Source organism: Brienomyrus brachyistius, chromosome 21 (genome assembly GCF_023856365.1).
Source record: "Brienomyrus brachyistius isolate T26 chromosome 21, BBRACH_0.4, whole genome shotgun sequence".
NCBI lineage: Eukaryota > Metazoa > Chordata > Actinopteri > Osteoglossiformes > Mormyridae > Brienomyrus > Brienomyrus brachyistius.
Window position 1 is genome coordinate 15734078 of NC_064553.1, and position 20953 is coordinate 15755030.

General features: G+C 46.1%; 3 protein-coding genes across 4 annotated transcripts in view; all 3 read right to left on the reverse strand.

The window, feature by feature from the left end:
• Positions 1-537: 537 nt before the first annotated feature.
• On the reverse strand, positions 538-7179 carry LOC125716665 (leucine rich adaptor protein 1-like). Its single transcript, XM_048989236.1, is given in 3 exon segments — positions 538-2684; positions 2686-2781; positions 6543-7179. Coding segments are annotated over 3 exon segments (906 nt in total). The 5' UTR covers positions 6753-7179; the 3' UTR covers positions 538-2084.
• A 2229-nt stretch (positions 7180-9408) lies between these two features.
• Positions 9409-15950, reverse strand: dhcr24 (24-dehydrocholesterol reductase). The gene is made up of 9 exons (XM_048988565.1): positions 14662-15950; positions 13843-13998; positions 13610-13715; positions 13308-13426; positions 12390-12653; positions 12021-12164; positions 11419-11616; positions 10862-11040; positions 9409-10556 (listed from the first exon to the last, which is right to left on the reverse strand). Exons 1-9 carry the CDS (start codon positions 14890-14892, stop codon positions 10403-10405), a joined length of 1551 nt encoding a protein of 516 aa, XP_048844522.1. The 5' UTR covers positions 14893-15950; the 3' UTR covers positions 9409-10402.
• A 75-nt stretch (positions 15951-16025) lies between these two features.
• usp24 (ubiquitin specific peptidase 24) overlaps positions 16026-20953 on the reverse strand; it is a 39598-nt gene continuing 34670 nt past the window's right edge. For both annotated transcript variants that reach the window (XM_048988564.1, XM_048988563.1), the window contains 3 exons: positions 19437-19523; positions 18917-19027; positions 16026-18635 (listed from right to left, as the gene is read on the reverse strand). In XM_048988564.1, coding sequence (XP_048844521.1) covers positions 18573-18635; positions 18917-19027; positions 19437-19523 — 261 coding nt within the window. In that variant the 3' untranslated portion in view covers positions 16026-18572. The remainder of the gene's footprint in view (positions 18636-18916; positions 19028-19436; positions 19524-20953) is intronic.

Consider the following 20953-nt stretch of genomic DNA (forward strand, 5'->3'; position numbering starts at 1 on the left):
CCCTTACCGGTAATTTAGTGTAATTATCATTAATTACCTACATACCTTATAGTGCCGACCTGGTGAGTTTCTAGCTATTGAAAATATCAGGGGTTAAGTCAGGTTTACCTGAGGCTTGACTTTCTTTGTTTTTAAAGGAAGTCTGGATCGAGGGTGAAATACTCGGGCTATAGTACCGAGCAATCGGACCTGACGACGCCCAGGGTGCCGACCTCCACAAGCAGATGGTAGAGAGACCGTCAGAGTGTCCCTGACAAGTACTAAAATAAACCAACTGCAAAAGAACATTTTAATCCTGTCATCCCCAACCGTCATTGTGGCAGTAACACTAACAGTAAACTTCACAAACAGCAACCCAGTCATAATATATTTCTGCTGCTGTGACGGTCCAGGATCATGTTCTCCATTAACATTCAGCAATATTTATCCATCTACAGAAACAGTACAGGGATGTTCTAACACAGCAGGTCTCTATCAGGTATAAAAGTTCCCAATTTGTACAAGCAGCCATGAACAATTCCACTGAAATTTTAATCTAACTTCTGAACATTGACAGCACATGAATGAAACATTGGGGATACAAAATACAGACAATAAATGGGTTAATTAGTGACAGGCCCATTCGTCAGAATGTTCTGGAATGTGACACAGAGCCTCGGCAGCCTTGGACCTGGCCCACAGTTGCACTAAAGCACGGCACTCCAGAGCTGACAGTTTAACTTGGGTGGGCTGCTGATCTCAGCCATGGACACAGGCCAATGCGTTTGAAAGGAGAGAGTATAAAACAGGCACAACCTCCTGTGAATTTTCTGACATGAGGGGGCAGTGTTATATATTAAGGTCTGAAACACGGACTGCCTAATTTGATTCCTTTTACATTAGTTGATGCTTTTATCCAAAGCAGGAGTCATTTGTTAAGAATCTTGAAAGATGCGAGAGTGCAGGCCCCTTTAAGATGCAGTTCCACGCGCTTAAGAACTACGCCACCTATGGGTCTAAAACAATATTTTGTTTTATGATGACCATGAGTGGTGATAACGTCTGAGAGAACTGGCATACAAGAAACAGCTTCTGATGAGCAGCAGGGCTCATTTGGGGGGGGCTTACTAATGTACATTTATAAAGTTCTGATTGGTCAGTTAAAGGGGGTTATTGCCCCCCCTTTACACCCTGGCTTTAATCTGTCGTCTGGTTAGTACATGGTTTTGATTAGATGTGAACAGGGTGTCAAACCTATTAAAGTTAAGGATTTAGGCTCCATACAAGAATATTTACCATTCATTATAATGTACAGCAGTGTTGAATTGCATGCAGTTATGTTAAAAACATCATGGGGTTCATATTTCTCATTATGAACAATTTCTGTACAGCAAATCAAGATGTACATCTCTGGGTGTGATGGTATCTGCACTCTTAACCCTACACAGTTGACAGATCTTGCTGACATCATATTGTCCTAGAATAGATGGAGACAGTTTAAAACATCTGTTCCATACAAAGTCCATGAGTCAGCTGAACAGCATCCCCAGCAATGACACTTAAAGGTCATTTTCATGAAGAGGCTCCAACAGAATGTGAATCGATCAAAGTTCGTTTGTTCACCCTGATCCTCACAACGTTTGGTCCCAGTCCAAATGAATCGATATCCGAATCAATCCTCCTGCTACTATATTTTAATGTAAACAGCTAGATTTTTTTATATTAAGGTACTTTGTTAGTGTGGTTGAGTCTCATGGTTGCTCAGACCAAACATTTCAATCAGATTCATTTGTGTTAAATCTAAAATCCAAAACTTTCACATTTCTCCAGTCCTGCTATCTGGCGGGAACGTTTGCTGTCAGCGCCCCCTCCCAGTCAAAATGACAGGCTTTCCGGTACCAAGTCCTCAAGGGCAGTACATTACCTCCTGATGCACTCACACACGGACTTGGTGGAAGTACTATGTCGTCAGAACCAGGTTTCCATCTGGACCTCGTGCAAGACGCTGAATTTGATCAGGGTATCAGGGCGGCGGAGGGGTGAAGCTCCGCATCAGGGGCCTCAGGAAGGGCACGGGGCCCCTGTGGAGCACGTAGGGCGACCCTTCAGAGGAACGTCACGTCATCCTGCGACTGCACCCACTTCCAGTGAGCGTCGTGTTCCAGGCGCACCCTGCCGCTGAGTCTGCAGCCCTCCGGGTCCACCTTACCGTTCTGGTAGGCCTTCACCTTGGCATCGGGATGTTTGCAGATTTTTTTTTCACTGGGGCACGGCCGAGCAGAGCCCTGACCACCCCCCCGCCAGCCTGCCTTCTCCGGGACACAGTTCGCTTCCCCAACACGCGTCTGGCAACCATCTTTTGGGGTGGAGGCCATTCTCCGGGGATCCACGCCATCGTGGACTAGCTTAGCCACGGTTCGCGCCTCTTCTCTGGGAACCTCGGGTTTGACTAGGGGGGAGCCCGGGCCGCCCCCCACTTGCCCGCCTGCCTCCGATACCAGAGGAGTGGAGGATAGGCCCGTCTCGGCGGAACAATACTCGTCGGTGTCGTCGGCCAGCGTGTCCAGGTAGCTGCCGACGGAGATGTTGTCGAGGCGGTCGCTGGGGTCCTGCAGGCTGCTCCAGCTGCCCCGCAGTGAGGTGTCGGGCCCCTCGGCCAGACTGTACTGGCTGCTCGTCAGGCTGCTGCAGCGGCTGGGCAGGGGGGCCGCGTTCCTCCAACAGCCACCGCAGGGACTCCACGCCCTCGTGCAGCGCCACCAGCTGGCGGAGGATGCGGACGTCCAGGGAACGCAGGGATAGCTGGGAGCAGGCGGGGTGGGGGGGGGGGCGTGGATATGCAGGGCAGGAGAAGAGATGGGGGGGGGGGTGCAGGCGTTTAGAAAAACAAAAAAGTGAAGAGAGGGAGCTGTTTGAATGTGTGCTTTTCTTTAAAATTTAAATTCCCCCACAAACAGAATTTCCACAAGCACCCAGCAAGACTAAGCTCTAACAGAACCTGACGTTCCCCGTAAGGTACAGAACCACATGGAGGACAGTGCTGTACATTAATACAGTCATTCATTAATTCCACACTAGCTATACCACCTGACACCCCACTGCTAACTCCATACAACTTATAGTTATTATTCATTGTTTAATGTTTGTTTTGTCTCTTTGGATTATGTCTGTACTCACTATATCTGTGTGTGTGATAAATAAAACAAGGCAGCTTCCATGGGGGGGGGGGGGGGGGCGTTGTTTCAGAGAACCTTCCGCCACCCTGTCATCTCTGGGGATCCCAAGTCCGCACCCCCACCTGCAGCTCGCCCCCACTACCACACATAAGACCTGATCCTGCCTGCAGCTTCCTCTCCAGTAACAGCTACCACAGCCCCCCCTCCCACACACAAAGCTTCCAAATACAGGCCCCCTCTGAGCATAAACAGCTTTGTAGGGACCCGGCCACTGACAGCCCTGGGTAAATATAAACCTCCAGTGCGGAATCCAGCTTTAGGCAGCGCAGACGGCTCTAGTGGGACCTGCAACTTCATGGTCAAAAACATATGCTATACCTTCCTTATAACGCTGAAAATAGAACAGAATACTGAAGCCAACATACAAATTTTAGGTGATCTACACGATCAGTAATTCACGACGCTGCAGAGGGAGACGGACTCCTTTAAAGTGCCATAGCCGCTTTCACAGCTGTAAGCAGTTATATTCAGGTTAGATGGTGCTAGACGGTGTGGAATTAGCTGGAAATCTGCTGATCTCCACTAAAACACCAGACGAACCAGAGAGAATGTCTGCCGGGGGCGTTTTCCCAACAGCTGGACCGCGAAAGGACCAGCGCTGCGAAAGCCGCGCCTCTGCCGGGTTAAGTAGCCGCTAATGAGGGAAGCTGTAAATACGCCCCGGGTTCGGCGCCGCTGGCTGCTGACGGCGGGGACCGGGCTGGGGGCAGGAATCGCCGAGTCAGCAGGCTGCGGCTTTGGCGGTCGGCTCCCCTGTCCCTGAACCTGGAACTCCTTTTCTGACCACAGGCGTCTGGGTGCCGGGAGACACGGCGCCTCGAAACGCGATTTCACACTCAAAACGCAGGGTAACCCTGATCTGCAAAAAAGGCAGTGCGAGTGCCGTGGGGGGTGGTTAGGACGATTCCAAGGGCCCTAAAAAATTTGGAAAATAACTGCATTGGTTTTGACTGCCCCCCCCCCAAAATCTCTAGCAGCGCCCCTATGTGGGCATACATGCAAACTGGCGCTGCATCGACACTGACATGCTCTTCCGATTACTCACGTTTGGACTGGCCTCTCACTTCGATCTTTATTTAAAAGCATATAGATCAAGAAAGCAAGGAAAAACGCACTGAAAACGAACCAGGAAGGAAGCACAATTGCTCTAGATGATCTGACACAGCCTGCCCTTGCAGTGACGTAAGACAGACCTATAGAAAAATGTAAATACAGTTGACACTATATATAATGTGCTCAACAAAATGTATTTATAACCAAATTGTAACAATGTGCTTAGGTTCAGCTTCCAAATCTTCCTGCGTGCATTCCTGGTCAGATGTTGTGAGATAAGGAATAGGCTAGATATTTTCTGTGCATTTAACCTTGTATGTAAGGTGGATTACCGAACCTCTCCTGTCACTTAACAAGCCCCTGAACTCGCCATCTGTTATTCTTGTGCCACGGTGCAAGTCAGCGGTCCAAGGTCAATAATTTACAATGGCTGCACGCCGTGACATTCACCGTCTTTGAGCAGCAAAAACAAGCAGTTAAAAGGTTAAAATACGTGTGGGAGGGGGGAAAAAAATCACGAGAATCAGGATAAGACGTTATTCGTCATAGGGGTTTTCCATTATAAACCTCATGAGGAAGGATAATCTTCGGAAATTAAACAGGCTACTAGGCTTAAATATCAGAATATTTTCCAAGGCAGGAAATTCAGTCTCACTACATTTATCCATTACATTAGATCAGTGAAATATATTGCACATTCAGCGTGAGTTTTGCATGCGACTGAACTCGAAATGCACGTTTCCCCCGGGTTTTGCTGGTTTAAAGTAACGGCAGGCGGCTAAAAGGCCTAATTAAAGGATGAAACCTGCTAATTGTCATCCCTTATGCCATAATTCCTTCACTACGAACATTTTAGCTCTTAGCGGGGGATATGCGCGTTAGCCCCATACTGTAGTCTATCTAAAGACAAATAAAACGTGTTCATAGGAAGAGAGTTGAAAACAATGTAATCATATCCATCAAATGTGCCTTTTTTTAATCAAAAGCTACTTTATACAGATAAGTGTGAAATGGCTCGCGGCTATTTACCGATCGCTTTCATGCAGGTTGCCTACAACTTCTTTTCTGCTGAGATTTCCGCTTCGGGCACTTTCCAGACCTGAAAGTGCCAGGCACAGAATCACGAGGGACGCCCTTCAGTACTTTCCATATCATACTAAATAGATAGATTATCAGAAGTAGGTTATGACCGGCCAGAGAAGATCACGCTAATATGTAAGGGACTTTCTGAAATGCTGATTGTAAAGGCGTTCGGTGTAGGCCTGTGTAAAAAACGTTTAACGTCGATGAACAAACAAAACGATTTATTAGCAGTTACATACGCCCATCTCAATATAGATTAGGTAGATCAGATATAGATAGATCAGACAGAGAGATACTTTATTGATCCGGAAGGAAATGTAGTCATCCAGAAGCTTACACATATGAAACAAAATGATACATATATAAAACAATGATTAAGGATAGCCTATATGTATGACTAAACAGCAGTATTATATACTTAATTTTTATACACCAACTGGTATACCAACTTGGTGGGTTGCATGGGGTATTACGGAGGGATAATATATACGAAGCACTACAGGCTCATCAATCCTTTGCATAGATTTAATTACATTACGGCAATATGTGGTCGTAAAATCTATAATAGCTCCAATATTAGCAAGATTTTTTTAAAAGGTAGCAGATGGGCATAAAAATATATTTATCCCTTATCTAAGTTAAGTGCGTGAGTAAGGACTCCAAGCAGACAGCCAGGAGTTCAAAAACCGGTGAACTTTCCCTCGAAGTAAAAGACCCCATACATGTATACGTTTCTACTAAAAACACCAACTACTACTCATGGATGGAAACATGCAAGTTTGAAACTTAGGTGTCAAATAAGCGACATCGCACCGTAACCTGAATAGACAGGAGACGTACACCTCAGAGTGCAAGAGCGCGCAATAGCTGCCACTTTCAATAAATATCTCCCGGATATTCACAGGAATTTAATTCTCCACCATTACATAATAGCTCCTACTGCTTGCACAATTAGCCACACGAGTTTCCCGTTTTGTTGCACTGTATTTGAATTATGCAATTAGGTTAGCTGATGGAATTATAGCAAGGTTTTAACCGCAAATACATACGAAACACCTTACACCAGAAAGCATGAAGCAGGCGAGCAGAGATGTGGATCCAGACTAGTAATTTAAGAAAGGAATAGGTCGAAACATCGTTACTTAAGGGACCTCTCACATATAAAGGGAAGCAAAATAAACATTTTTTTACCATCTCTTGCTTTAAATTCTTTATTTTGTCAGCAAGTGCCTCGGTCTTGGGGTCTCGGTCGTTTCGTTCCGTGGTGCTTAACTTGCGCTCTCCGAGGTGTAGAGCGTCTTCCCGCATCCATTTCATCAGTGCTTCGGGAGCCTTTCTTCCGACTTTCAATTCAAGATCTTTTAAATCTACCAGGGGCTCACCGACATTAATCTCCTCCATTATACCCCCGTGCTGGTATATATATATATATATATATATATCCCGATAATCAGCCTAAGCAGACCGTAAAGTGCAAATTTACTGTAAGAAATCCTAACAACTTAATCTCTCTACCAGCGTTTGCTCAATTTCTCAAAACAAATAGAAGAATGTGTAAAAATAGAAAATTCCCCGTTATTTAAATAGATTTAAAAGAACAGCTTTCTCGGTGCTGATGATAACATCTACCTGCCGCACATAATAAATCTATTACAAACATATCTGAGATCCACATGCTATAAATAGTTTTCACCATGACCGCATTCCAAGGGATCAAACCACGGAAGATGGCTCCCAATAAACACTGACAGATCACACCTGGGTAAGAGCAGTCAGCCCCCGACAACACGAAACGCGTTTCTTAACTACCGTAAGTTCAGCAATAAAACGCCCGTAACCGTAATCCACGGACGAACCGCAGCTCGCGTAAACTGAAAATAACAGCGGACCGCTAGGAGGCGCTAGGAATGCCATTAAATGGCCCTCGGCTCCTGAAAGATAAAAAACTACTTCAATACATTGAAATGATACATTGAATTCGTGGTCCTCCCTATATTATGTAATAGTTTTCCTCCCCTTTGCACTACTCTGAATTATCTCATATTCATGAATTCGTAAAGGTCTCTTCAGTCCCCTCGCGTTTACTACAATAGCAATACAATAGAAGTAACACTGGAAAAAACAATGCAAACTAAACGTATTTACCAATAAACTGAAATATGTGTAGTACAAGGTGAGGAATCACCGAGGAAGGGAGTTGATTTCAATACAGGCCCCACACATTGGACAATTTAAAGAATCTCCATCTATCAATCTTCACCGAGTCATTTGCAGACACCAGTTTGCTGAATTGCATGTCTTTGGACTGCAGATAAAAATCTGTGTATCCAGAGAAATCCACTATATTGACTATAACACAAGAAAACATGTAACCTCCGCACACATAGATTGGGACTAAGATTCGAAACCACAAATCTGGAGATGTGAGGCACACATTTAAAGTTACTTACTCGAGCCATTAACCTAACGACCGGAATATCATAAAAGTGACAGAAAGGTTCTATAAGGACCTCTGGTGGTGGGGAGGGGAATTGAATCCAAGTTTAGTTGCACGGAACGCATCTGCTAAACCTGTAGATGATTATATCCGTCCAGCTATCGGTAAGAACGCAGTTTAATACGGGTAACGAAATCATAAATAATCCCTGAAAAAGGGCCGTCCTTGGGTGTTCTGGCACTGTGGGAGAGATTCTGCAGTGTGCCCCCCCATAAAGCAGCAGAAAACAAATTTTAATTCATTTATATTAAAAACATTTCAGTACAAGAGGGGGTCTGACTGTTAGCTAGCTTACATCTGTTTTACAAAGAAAGAAGTGACATTAAAACTAGTGTAATAAACTCTAATGTCACAGAATGCAACAGGTATTTATTCTGATACAAAACCAAGATGCTCGACCTAAAACTCCAAAAATAAGGTGAAGTGCCTTGAAGACTTGAAAACTCGAAGGGACCAAAGATAAGATGTATGTCACGTCCAAAGCTTACCGAGTGCATACCGGTATCGGTAGATAATCAGGCCACATGATTAATGCTAACATGTCACTTCCCGGTCTGTCATCAGCATTCTAACATTTCGTTTGTATTTCCTTCCCAGTTTCCCTCTGAAGAACAACATCCTGGAGCAGCAAAGGCTGAGATGCACGACCCGCAGACACCAGGTCACGCCATCTTACCCTGCAGGGGTCACCAAGAACACTAGAAGTTGCTTCAAACATGACAGCATACAGTTCTTATGAGAGCCAGTATCATATAACAATGAACTCATTACAATAAAGTCTTTAAGAATGTGTGATTCTTAGAATGTGTAATATGTCACGGTTTCGGTGCTTGTTCGTTAATCTCTTTAGTGCCAAGTGCAAGTTTATGCCTCTCGGTAGGAAAATCTTATCCACGGTTACAGAATAGAGTGCATAATCCTCTAAGAGCTGTTAACTGTGAAATCGACACTATTAGGTGCTGGTAGAGGCGCTAAGAGATGTTATAACAGAGATGCTAACAGAGACGCTACTAGAGACGTTAATAGTGATGCTAAGAGAGACGCTACAGCTAGCCAGCTGAGTTGGCGTTGACAGTTCACCTGACAGGAAATTCACTGCGGCAACTACAATCCCATATCCAAATAAGTTGGGATGCTGTGTAAGATGTGAATAAAACAGAGTGCAATGATTCACAAATGATATAAGCCCATATTTAATTGAAAATAGAACATCCCGAATTTTGAAATGAAGAAATTCTATAGTTTTTTTTTTTTTTTTTACAAATCCATGCTGAACTTGATGCCAGTAGCATGTTTCAAATAAGTTGGGACAAGGGCAGCAAAAGACCGAAAAAGTTGTGTAATGCTAACCAAAACATCTGATTAAATATCTTACAACTAATTAGGTTAATTGGTAACAGGCCAATAAGATGATTGGGTGTAAAAAAAGTCTGCAGAGTCTCTGTGCAGTGAAGGTGGGGACAGGTTCATCACTCTGTGAAAGACTGCATGGGCAAATGGTGTGATGATATAAGAATCGCACTGCATAATTGCACTGCATTAAAAACCTAAACTGTTCAATGAGATTGACATTTGGTTTATTTAGCATTTTTGTTCGAAATGATGTACAAGTGAAGCAAATAGCACACAATCATAATAAAGAGAGAGACAAGACAAGCTAACCTGACTTAAATATGGGACATGTTAGTCTGGGAGAGACGGACTACAAGATGGTCACTTGTGCTCTTTCAGCAAAATGACCGAAGAAATCTTAAAGGGGCAGTTCACCCCAAAAATTGAAAAAAAAGATGCATTTCTGAGGGGCTTTAGTACTATGTATATATAGGCAATTCTGCTGGGAGTCGCACTCCATATGAACACGAGTATCCTGGCGTTATCTTCTGCGCAGTGATACAACTGGTATGTGGAGTTCTGTAGCAGAAAATAGTTCCTACATTAAAATGCTCCCTGCAAAGTCTCTTGATTACCCTCAGTAACAGCATCATGATTTCTGATAAGACATTGCTGTTGAATTTTTCAAATGTGTTTTTCTGGTCCTTTAATTACCACAGAAAGAATGCCATTCAACTCCCATTAGATTCGAGAGAAGACCAACATTGCTACGTCTGATATCTCCAAAACAAGGCATCTCCCAGCAGAATGACCTAGATGGATAGACGGCACTAAACTCCATCTAAATCATATTTTTTTTCTATCAATTTTTGGGTGAACTGTCCCTTTAATTAAGAATAATTCAATGCTTATTTGTGCTAATCTGAAAGACATGATTTCAGTCTGCATCCCGCACTACAGGTAGAAAAATATACATTGGAATTACAAAGATAATCCCAATTTTCACATGTGAGATACATCACAGTTCTGGGCACAGTGTTACATCCAAGGCTGACGAATTGCTTTTGCAGTCAAACATGTATAAAGGTTATAAAAACCCGAATTCTGCATCGTTCAAATTTGTAAGAATGTAGGGCAACATACACTGTGGGTTATTCTTCCCCACAGAAATGGGGTGAAACACAGGATTCGACGCTGAGCTTCCTGCTCGGCTGGAAGCGCCTCAGTGCCGAGCAGCTTTGCAGATCTTGTCGTAAACCTCGGGAAATGCTGTCTTGCAGCCCAGCATCTCCCTCAGCTTATGGTAGAGGGAGCCATCAAACATTTCCCAGAATTCCTGGCGGTCCATATACACATCCGCGTACAGCATCTGGAATCTAAGAGTGGGAAGACCACGTTTCGGTCCATCTGTTTTCAACATGGGGTCTGCAGGGATGTCTCAGAAATGTTGGTATTGTTATCAGCTTAAAAGAAAAATAGTGAAGCCTCTTCCCCTCTTTAAGTTTGTGATCATACATAACAGTGGTAGGAGGCTTCAAGCTCTGCCCTATTTTCACCTGGAGTCCCAGTTTTAAGAAGGGCTAAAAACCCCCCATGTTATGGTGCTTTATATGTGTGACATCACTGGAAAGTAAAACACCGTTTGCCAGTGACAGTCATGTGGTCCCTACAAGCCTCTTACCCGTGAATGTCTCTCACGAACTTCTCCAGCTGCCTGGTGGAAGCTCGGGCCTCAAAGTGCTTCCGCCGGGGCTCCCCATAAGCGCCGATGTCCACGTACAGCTCGTCCTCGTCCCCTTTGGGGTGCACCATCCCAGGCTGACTGGGCAGCACGAAGGGGCACAGCCACATGGGGTACACCTGGCAAAGCGCGGGCACAGGCACAGAGAGAGAGAGACATAGTCCATGTGTTCATATCATTGCGGGGGCTCATTAAATCCTAACTAATTCTAACTACCATAATCGTAACTCCCACCTAGCCATAACGTAACCTTAAGTAACCAAATAAAATATGGCTATTCTAGTTTTTTTTTTTTTATTTCATTCACAGGTTTTTTATGAAACTCAGGCATACATTGTAGAGACCTGAAAAAAACTCCCCACGTGCTAAAAAGTAAAAAGTTTTACAACATCATGGGGACATTTGGTACCAGCAGTGTGGTAAGTACAAACCTGCATGCACACACACTCACGCAGGTCGGCACCCCCCTCCGCCCCCAGAGACTCGCAGAGCCTTACATGGATGTTGCTGTGGAAATGGTCGATGGCCGTGTCCAGGTGCTTCATGGGAACCAGCATGTCCTGGACCACGTGGTGCTGCTCGTACAGCTTGCGGATCGTCTCCCCCTGCGTCAGTTTCAGCAGGGAGATTTTGGGAGGCACCATCCAGCCAAAGAGATACCGAAAGATGGGGTTGTTTCCGAATGGGATAATGTCCTAGGGCAGGAGGAATGTAACCTTATCAGGGAGAAATAGTGCTTATGCCCCCCACGCGCACCCCTCACTCACTCCTTATACACACAGTTTCAAGCTTTTCCATCCAGCAACAGCTATAATCACAAAGATTTTTAGAATTCAGAATTTTAGCAAATCTGACACCCATCAAATAACCAGAATGCACGCAGCTCTTAAACTTACTTATTACTAAAAATCGAGTGACCTACATCATGACAGATTATTCATGTTGGAGATAATTGCAGAAATTTGGGGAGGAGAAAGGAAAAATGGCTGATAATGCAGCTGATCTGAACTGTAAGTTGTGAGGTTCCCAACACTGACTGTCGCGGTGACAGTGGCATGGGGGACAGCAGTGAGTGACGCCTGATTAATGCCTGCAGTACCTGCAACTCCCAGAAGATACTGCGGGTGTGTCTGTGGTAGTAGTGCCTTAGAGGGATGTATTCCACAGCGTCGCGTCCCTCCCGCAGCAAGCCCTCCACGTGCTTGAAGAACCACGGCTTGTAGTAGCGGCCGATGCGGTTGACCTGGGGAAGATGGGGCGGAAGACGAGGTGACGCCTGCTGGAAGCTTCCTCATGCAGCCTGTTCGGCTTTGGAGCACCAAGGTGAGTGAGACCAACAGCGACAGATTAAACTGTCTTGAAGTCGACTCATTGGAGAAAAAGCAGGAAAACTGAGGTGGCAACCAGAACAAATGAGATGGGCGATGATGGGAGGAACCGACGAGGCTGGATCCGGGGGGCCGCCCACCTTGTCCAGCTCAGCCTCGTCCGTCATGATTCCTGTCATGATGACGGCTTCGTCCCGGGAGAAGAGCAGCCCCTCCACGAACTGGTTCTCCTTGTCGGCGGACTCCTGGGTGAAGCGTTGGCAGATGGCACCGCTGCCTCTAACTGGCATGTAGCTGAGCCTCACCCAGGCCCGTGCCGGGATGATGCGGATCTCAGCGGCTACCAGGAACCCCAGAGTGCCGCAGGACCACGGGACGGCATAGTACAGGTCAGAGTTCTCCTTCTGTGACAGCCGAGGGGGGGGGATCAGGACAGTCAAGCCATGATGCATCTAAGTCACATTCTGGATACATTCCTGGGTTACAGCCTCCCATCAACCAAAAAAAAAGTGCACCCAGTACAGGGTAGCACTCTGCCTGGGGCTGATTCCAGGGAGCACAAAATATGGGGCAAGGGCGCCCCCTGGTGGGGATGCCAGTCCGTGGCAGGGCACACCCTCACAGCTATTTAAAGATGTCCATTCACCTGAGCACATGCTAACAGTAGCCAAGGTACAAGAAGTTACGCATCTATGAAAATGCAAAGCATTAAACACACACACAAAAAAAATCCATCAAAACTGCATCACATACAACTCAAAACGTGCTCCAATTCCTGTAGTTTTCCAATATAATGTAACACGCACACACACACACGCACACACACACACACACACACACACGATAATGAGACCACAAGAGGCCCGGCAAAGCTACAGGCACTTCTGGGGACAGCAAAAAAAAAAAAAAAGACCCACTGCGCCCAAATGATGGCAAGCACCTCAGTGGAGATAACAGGAGTCTCAGACGCGCGCGCGCACACACACACACACACACACACACACACACACACACACGAGACACGAGACACGTGTGCTTGTGACAGGAGAGGGACTCACGGCAGTGCAGCGAACCAGGCTCCCATCAGCCAGCACCAGCTCATAGGCGACACAGATGTGCTGGAAGAGACCATAGATATGGGAGGACGACTCGATGCCTGTTCCCATTATCAGGCCCCCTGAAAAGCACATGGAGCCGTGATGTCACATGGACCACCCAAAAAAAAAAAAAAAAAAACATTCACTGTAGGCTACATCATTTAAGTTCAATTTTACATGAAGAAGGAAAGTTTCTGGGTGTTTAGCAAACCCTCGGTACGGAAGAGCTCGCCAGCTTATGAAATACATCTGCTGAGGCGTACCCACGGTGAGGTCGTCAAGCTCGGGCAGCACAGGGAGGGTCCAGCCAATCGAGTTAAGGAGAGCGGTCACCTGACCCATGTTCACCAGAGGCTCCACACGCACTACCTGTTTTGAAGCAACAGTGAAGCGGGAAGCACAGTATTAACGAAGACCGACTTGCCTTGGTTACTTTACTCCAGAGGGTGAGTAAAACACAGCGAAGGCTGGACATGTGCACTTCTGAAGGCTTCACCTGTCGCTTAGTGTCCACCTCCAGGACGTCCATGAGATTAATCACGATGTTCTTATGAGTCTTCTTGTACTTGCCCACCCTCAGCGAGACGGTGAGCCAGCCCGGGCGACCTGTGCACATGTACGTCTTTCCGCCTTCCTTTCTCCACTCCCGAACCTACCGCCAAGGGCCAAAGATTCACAGAAATAAAGATGACAACTCAGAACCCTTTTTGTCATAAAATATGTTTATTCCAAGTTGGATTCACAAAATACTCACAGAGACCAGAACACTCTGATCTGTCTCCATACTTTACTGTGTGAGGCTGCTCATACCAGATGCATACAGAACCAATCCAAGCCAAAAACCCAGGTGAGGCATCAGACTTGGCAGAACCAAACTCATCTGGCCCAAACTGACCTGATCTCATACCATCAAAACCACCTTTTTGAAATAATACAGCCGCCCTGAAGCACCGGCTCACTGATCCCCAAACCCGCCCAAGGTGTAAATGAGCTTGATGAACACACCCATATCACACCTGAACCCAAAACACTAGCAAACCGAACACGTCGTTAAATGCCCAACCTAGGGTTTCCACAAACCATTCCTCCGCTTGCATGCTCTGTCGTGATTTGCTTAGAGGGCACAAACGGCAGCCTCAGGTAAACGATTAACCAAACAAATACACTCTGCCATATTGAAAAAAGAATCTCAAACACACCGTTTTGCTTATCATACCGGAAGACGGTCTTTGTTTATGATCAGCCATGAAAACGTGTTCAGACACACAGCAGCCTGACCATAACATCACCACTTCAGTCTTCTCGGATCCCTTACTTGTCTCTGTATGTCGCGGACACGCTGGTCGTGCTGTTTCGGAGCGGAGCACATCTTGAAAATGAGCCAGGCTCGGACATAGTAATACACATCGAAGATCACGGACAGGGGCAGCAGGAACAGGCACACGAATATCCACCTTTGGTGAATGATCACGTAGTCCAGCCCCTTAACTTTAACCCAGAGCAGAAACACTACAATTAGCCCGCCAAGATATAAAACCGGACCCATTTCCCCCTAATTACTGCACCGTTTCTTCTGCGTTAATACGGAATCGATCTTGCAAGGTTAAAGTCCAATGCTGGCAGATCTTTAGGAAATATCTTGATATGCTAGTTATACTCCTCTGGGCGTAAGTGCCTGCACGTCTTTCCAGCTGGTCCCATCCGGAGTCAAAATAACCTTCTTAGAACAGGATTGCAAACGCAGAAATTAAATAATTCTTCACGGTCTTCGAAACGCTGCTGCAAAATTTGGCCACAAGAATCGTTCGCAGAGGTAAGCACGCCTGCTCCGGTGTGTGGCAGCTCGCCCCACCCCCAAAGGTGCTGGTTGGCCCAGACGTCACCAATCTCATCAGCGCCCGGTCGCGCGCCTGCGGCTCTTATCCAATAGAAAATAGGAAAAGCGTCACACCATTCACCGGCCATGTGGGCGCGCCTCACAACAATTAGATAAAGGCGAAGCTTATGGAGCATCACAGACCGCGCGCAGATCAATCAGGCATCGCCGCATATCGCAATTTTTTCAGACATTTCAGGCGCTTTTTTATTACGTAAATTCTCCCAAGCACCTTCTGTTCCTGTGAAAAGTCAATCTTAGTTTGAATTCTTTTAAGCCAAGCTTAACATAACGTAAGCAGAATAGATGGATAGCTGGATGACTAGAATATTTATTCAGCTTCTCTATTCTAATGCCACACAGAAAACCATATCAGTGTTAATTTTCCAAAGGATTAACAAAGAACACAACTTAAATCAGACAGAAAAAAACCTCAATCTTTGTAAAAGGCTGTGCATTCCAGTTTATTTATCAAAGATTACCATAACCAAACTGCTGTACAAATTAAAACTCAGTCTGACATGCATTACACGATTCTGACCCCCAAGTTCCAGCAGGAAATGAATGTCCAAAGCAAGAAAATTACACTGAATAAAAACCCGTATTGATGCCTATCCCCACTTCACCCCATTAAAATCAGAAAGGACTGACTGACACCTTCTCAGACAGTTGTGGTTACCAGGAGAATGGAGGGGGGGAGGGGGGGGGGGCTTCCTTACAGTTTAAGATGCTTCTAAAGGTGCCTGCAATCAGCTGCACAGAAAGGGAAATGATGTCCTTGGCAAAATTGTCACATTGACAGATTTTCCGATTGCACGTTTTATTTTTCTAAACACATCAGCTTGTCATCCAGATAAATCCTCTGGAAACGAAAGGTGTCAGAGGGAGGGGGAAAAGTGTGTTAACATCAGCGCCTTATACAGAAGGGATACGGAGTGATGAGCTGGGACATCATCTGCCCTGTTCACACGCTCACCGTCAGCTGTAATCGCGTTACTATTCTATCAGGTACACTGTGCAATGAGGGAACTGGAGTTTTTTTTTTTTTTAAAGTTGCATATCAAGATGGTTTCCCACAGATTCCTCACTAGGTTTACCAATAAACTGATGTTTAAGAGGTGAAGCTCTGGAAACCACAATTACACACAAAGGCATAAGCAAAAAAAAAAAATAAAAAAAAATAAAAATAATTCAGAAAACATTCAGTTTGAGAGGGAGAGAGAGCGAGAGAGACTCACTTACAGTCATGAGGTGAATTCAAGCCACAGGCATCCAAGTGTAGTGGGTAGCCACCCCCTATACAGCTGCTTCCATAACATAACACTTAACATCAGCAGAATTAAATGCTTACATCCCTTTTCAATGTTCATATAGTTCAGTGCATCAATCACCCCACTGCTGTCCCTGACAGAAGGAGCAGCAGGTTACGATTCCTCTGAAGGCGCTGAGCCGTTCCACATGTGCGGCCTGAGCCACCTTATGGGTAGCTTCAATATTAAAAGGCGACCAGGTCCCGCCTTCCTTTGCTAAAAAAACACCAATCACAGACAGCTGTGATACTGCCGAAGGGTACCCCAGGAACCCCCACATGTGTCACTCATTCTCCCTGCTGTGCTTTTCAGCACTAATGACGACCAAAGGGAGGGGAGATTACATCACCAAGCCTTCTTACTGTCAGGAAGGCTAAGGTGAAAGATCTGTTCAGTGGGTTCCAAGCAAAAAATAAACTAATAAAGAAAAAGGTTCTCTCTTTCCGTCTCTCTCCCTTCAACTTTGTGCACATAGGTGTGAAGATAAGGCAGATGAAGCTGCAACATTAACACACTAAACCTGGCAGCGCACACTAACCATGTAGGCTCAGCACATGGACCTCCCTCTGAACATCCTTCCGACGGTGACGGGCAGGCCGTGTGAAAAGCCCCTGCATCTCTTGAGGGGTAAAGGGACCCGAGGGAGAGGCGGGCTGCCACTGGCCACTCCATAGCCTGGGTATCCCTTGGGAAAGTCACGTGATCTCCATACCAGACGACACAGCAAACACAGACACGGGAAGGGTACCTGCATGGGAGTCCATAGCGTGAGGCACACGCTAGGGAGGGAGGACACTGCATATGGAGAGTAGAGGACCTCTAATACGTTGGCACCTATGACCTCTGTGCTCTCTCATGCTAGACTACCGCCAAAAGCACACCCTGCTCCAATCCCATAAGGCATTGCAAACAAAAAGTTCCTATAGGCAGTCTGGAGATTTCATAACTGAAATCACAACAGTAAAAACAAGGGTGATGGATGCTGCAGCAGTCGGCCGCCACACCGGCTGTCGTGTTGGGTGACGCCGCCTCTTCGCAGGCCACCGGATGCTCTCTGCTGCATTTACGCACCTTCAGACTGTCCGCCGGGTTCAATCCGGCTCCAAGCCGACCCAGGCTCCCAAGATCTCTTGCGTTTCTGCGAGACACATTCAACGCGTCCGAAGCAGAAGCCCGGCCAGGCAACTGACTTACAGTTTATGTTCCAGAACACCTGAAGTTAATATAGCACCTCAATCACCTCCCCACTGAAACTGGGTTTTTCACACAGCGAATCTGTTTGCAAGCCTCTGCCCTCATACAAATTAAACCATATTAAAAAAAGGCATCTTACTCCCAGAAGGACACCAGCCAAAGTTGCTTTCATCAGATATAGACTAAAATTGACCTTAAAGTGCATAAGAACAGGATTAGTAATTATATTTGTTTTAACATTCACAAACATTGGTGGGTCCCTCCTGGAGAAGATCATACAAGTATTTTTTCCCATAAATCAACTCAGAAGAAAATAGGATCTTTAAAATATGTAACATTTGAAATTAGAGCTATAGAACAAATCTTTACAGCATTTGGAATATCTACCATTTAATTACATTGGCAAATACCAAGTTTAATGGAATAAAAAAAAAAACAAAAAACAAAAAAACAAAATAAACGCAATACTTGATTTTTGAACTAATTAAACCTTGCCTCTATGCTCATGGGTGGATTTAGTCCATGAATTGTTTTATTATATAATAAAACTTTGTAGCCCCTTAGTGATGATCAGCTTAGATAAAAAATATATATATAAATTTGAGGCCAGTGACTCCTGTATTTGAGCAGGGCAACCCCTGCTGACCACAGCCAGAAGGGAGGTCCTTTGCAGGTGTGGCGTCTCCTAACGCCCAATGGGAAGGAAACGTCCTGACCAGTAACGTCACTCCCACACAGACCCCTCTTGTGTCTTCTTGAACTCAGTATAAAGATGCCTCTTGTCCAACCAGGATTGCCAAGTGCCTCCTGCAGGGGGCGCTCTCCCATTGCTGGTAGATATTATTATTAGGGGTCCACATCTTCCAGGTCACTCTTGGAGTCTCCTAACATCATGGGAGATTCTGAGCCCTAAGATGAGAGAGAGGAATTACCCTTCTGATCAAAGGTTTACATAAATATATGATAAAATGTTCCAAATGCCTGCATAACACATATTGTTATTTTAAGTGAAGTTCATTTCCTCATATTCCAGGTGATGTTACTACGTGGCTTTAATTCACATCAAACACAGGGCACTCCTGCTGCCCATGAGCCCGGCACTCCTGCTGCCCATGAGCCCGGCACTCCTGCTGCCCATGACACCAAGGCTGCAGGTCAGCGGGAACCGAATCGGCTCCACGGGACAGTACCTGTCTCAGGCTGCGCTCGGCGTTCTCGTTGGCGGGGCTGCCGTCGGAGCCATTGCTGCTGCCCGACTGCTCCTTTTCATTCAGGAGAGCTGTGGCGTAGGCCAGCGTGTCCTGAGGGGGGTGGAAAAACACACACAGCTGCTGACAGGCTAAGGTCTGAGAACGTGAGAGCGACATGCTCTTCTGAGTGCTGAACATCAACTGGCTTAGACAAAGCAGAAGTCCATTATAGTAAGCGACCACGGGCGGGGGGGGGGGGCTCGTCTGTCCGTCCATCCACCCACCCACCCATCCATCCATCCATCCATGGGTCTGGGGAAGCGGCATCGCAGGACACAGGGATGGGGTAACAGAGTTCCTACTTATCATTAAAGCTAACTGGCACTGCCAGTGGTCACCCAGGATGTGGCTGTTTCCAGGTGAGCTGCAGGTCAGCATGAGACGCACAGCCGGCTTCCGCAGCTCTCTGCAAACCTGGAGACCATGCCAGCATCCGTCTGCCGTCAGTAGCTCGCCCTACCTGTGCTGAGATTGTGCGCTGGAAGGTTTTGGCAGTTGATGTTTCATTTGAAACGTTGCTCTGGGGGGTCCAGTAGTGTTCTGACATCTACAACAGCAAAACACGAGAGATCCTCATTTACTGCACTTGGGAAACTGAGCAGTTTTCATGCCAACTAATTCTCCGTGACAGAAAGAGACATGCATGGATTTATAGGCAAGTACGTTTTGGGGTCACCCAGCACCCAGCTTTCCTGGAGCACTTGGTGTTGGGGCCCTTGCTCAAAGTCCCAATGAAAACAGGAAAGGATTTCACAATATCACGATAAAAAAAAAAAGTCTTGATACCATTGTGGAAATGACACGATATCTACTACAATTTACATGGTTATTTCAGGAACACAGCTGCATTCTATTATCTCTGTCAAAAATTGCATTGTTTTTGTTTGAACAGTAAGAGGGGGCAATCTTAGTAAAAATCCCAATGTTCTAGTGCAACTTGTTTACAAGAGTCAGCTGCTGCTATAGATTTTATTTTTATTATACCATTTTATTTTATAAAATGACGGCTATTATTGACTGCTGCATTGTATCGCAATTGTACATACAATCAGTCCTGCTACAATGTGACTAATGTATTCCTGAAAAACCTTGTGATCACTTAAATCGTGTTCTGAAATACACATATCCAATATGGGCTGGGGAAATGTGACTCCATGAATTTTAAATAAGAAATAATGATATTTTAATAAACATCATAAACATCTCCTATGGGTATTAGTCTCATGAGGATTGGCTAGTAAACGCTTCAACTGAATGTGCCGAACTCCAACTTGTCGTTTGCCGAGTCGGGAGTAGTGACGCCACTAGATGGTGCTCTCGGGTTACTTTGGGACATACTTTGACCCCAGCGGATTACGGTATGCGGAGGTGCACCACGCAGCCGGGCATGAACGCAGCACAAATACAGCGATTACGGTATGCGGAGGGGCACCATGCAGCCGGGCATGAACGCAGCACAAATACAGCGATTACGGTATGCGGAGGGGCACCACGCAGCTCGGCATGAACGCAGCACAAATACAGCGATTACAGTATGCGGAGGGGCACCATACAGCCGGGCATGAACGCAGCACAAATACAGCGATTACAGTATGCGGAGGGGCACCATACAGCCGGACATGAACGCAGCACAAATACAGCGATTACGGTATGCGGAGGGGCACCATGCAGCCGGACATGAACGCAGCACAAATACAGCGATTACGGTATGCGGAGGGGCACCATGCAGCCAGGCATGAACGCAGCACAAATACAGCGATTACGGTATGTGGAGGGGCACCATGCAGCCGGGCATGAACGCAGCACAAATACAGCGATTACAGTATGTGGAGGGGCACCATGCAGCCGGACATGAACGCAGCACAAATACAGCGATTACGGTATGCGGAGGGGCACCATGCAGCCAGGCATGAACGCAGCACAAATACAGCGATTACGGTATGCGGAGGGGCACCATGCAGCCAGGCATGAACGCAG

Bases quoted from the DNA above. Each gene is read 5' to 3' on its own strand.
- dhcr24 (XM_048988565.1), bottom strand. From the start codon at position 14,892: ATGGGTCCGGTTTTATATCTTGGCGGGCTAATTGTAGTGTTTCTGCTC. The intron at 13,427-13,609 runs GTACGCCTCAGC...TGTGCTTTTCAG, and splicing joins GCTTGACGACCTCACCGTGG to GGGGCCTGATAATGGGAACA. The intron at 11,617-12,020 runs GTACTGCAGGCA...CTCCTGCCCTAG, and splicing joins GTATCTTCTGGGAGTTGCAG to GACATTATCCCATTCGGAAA.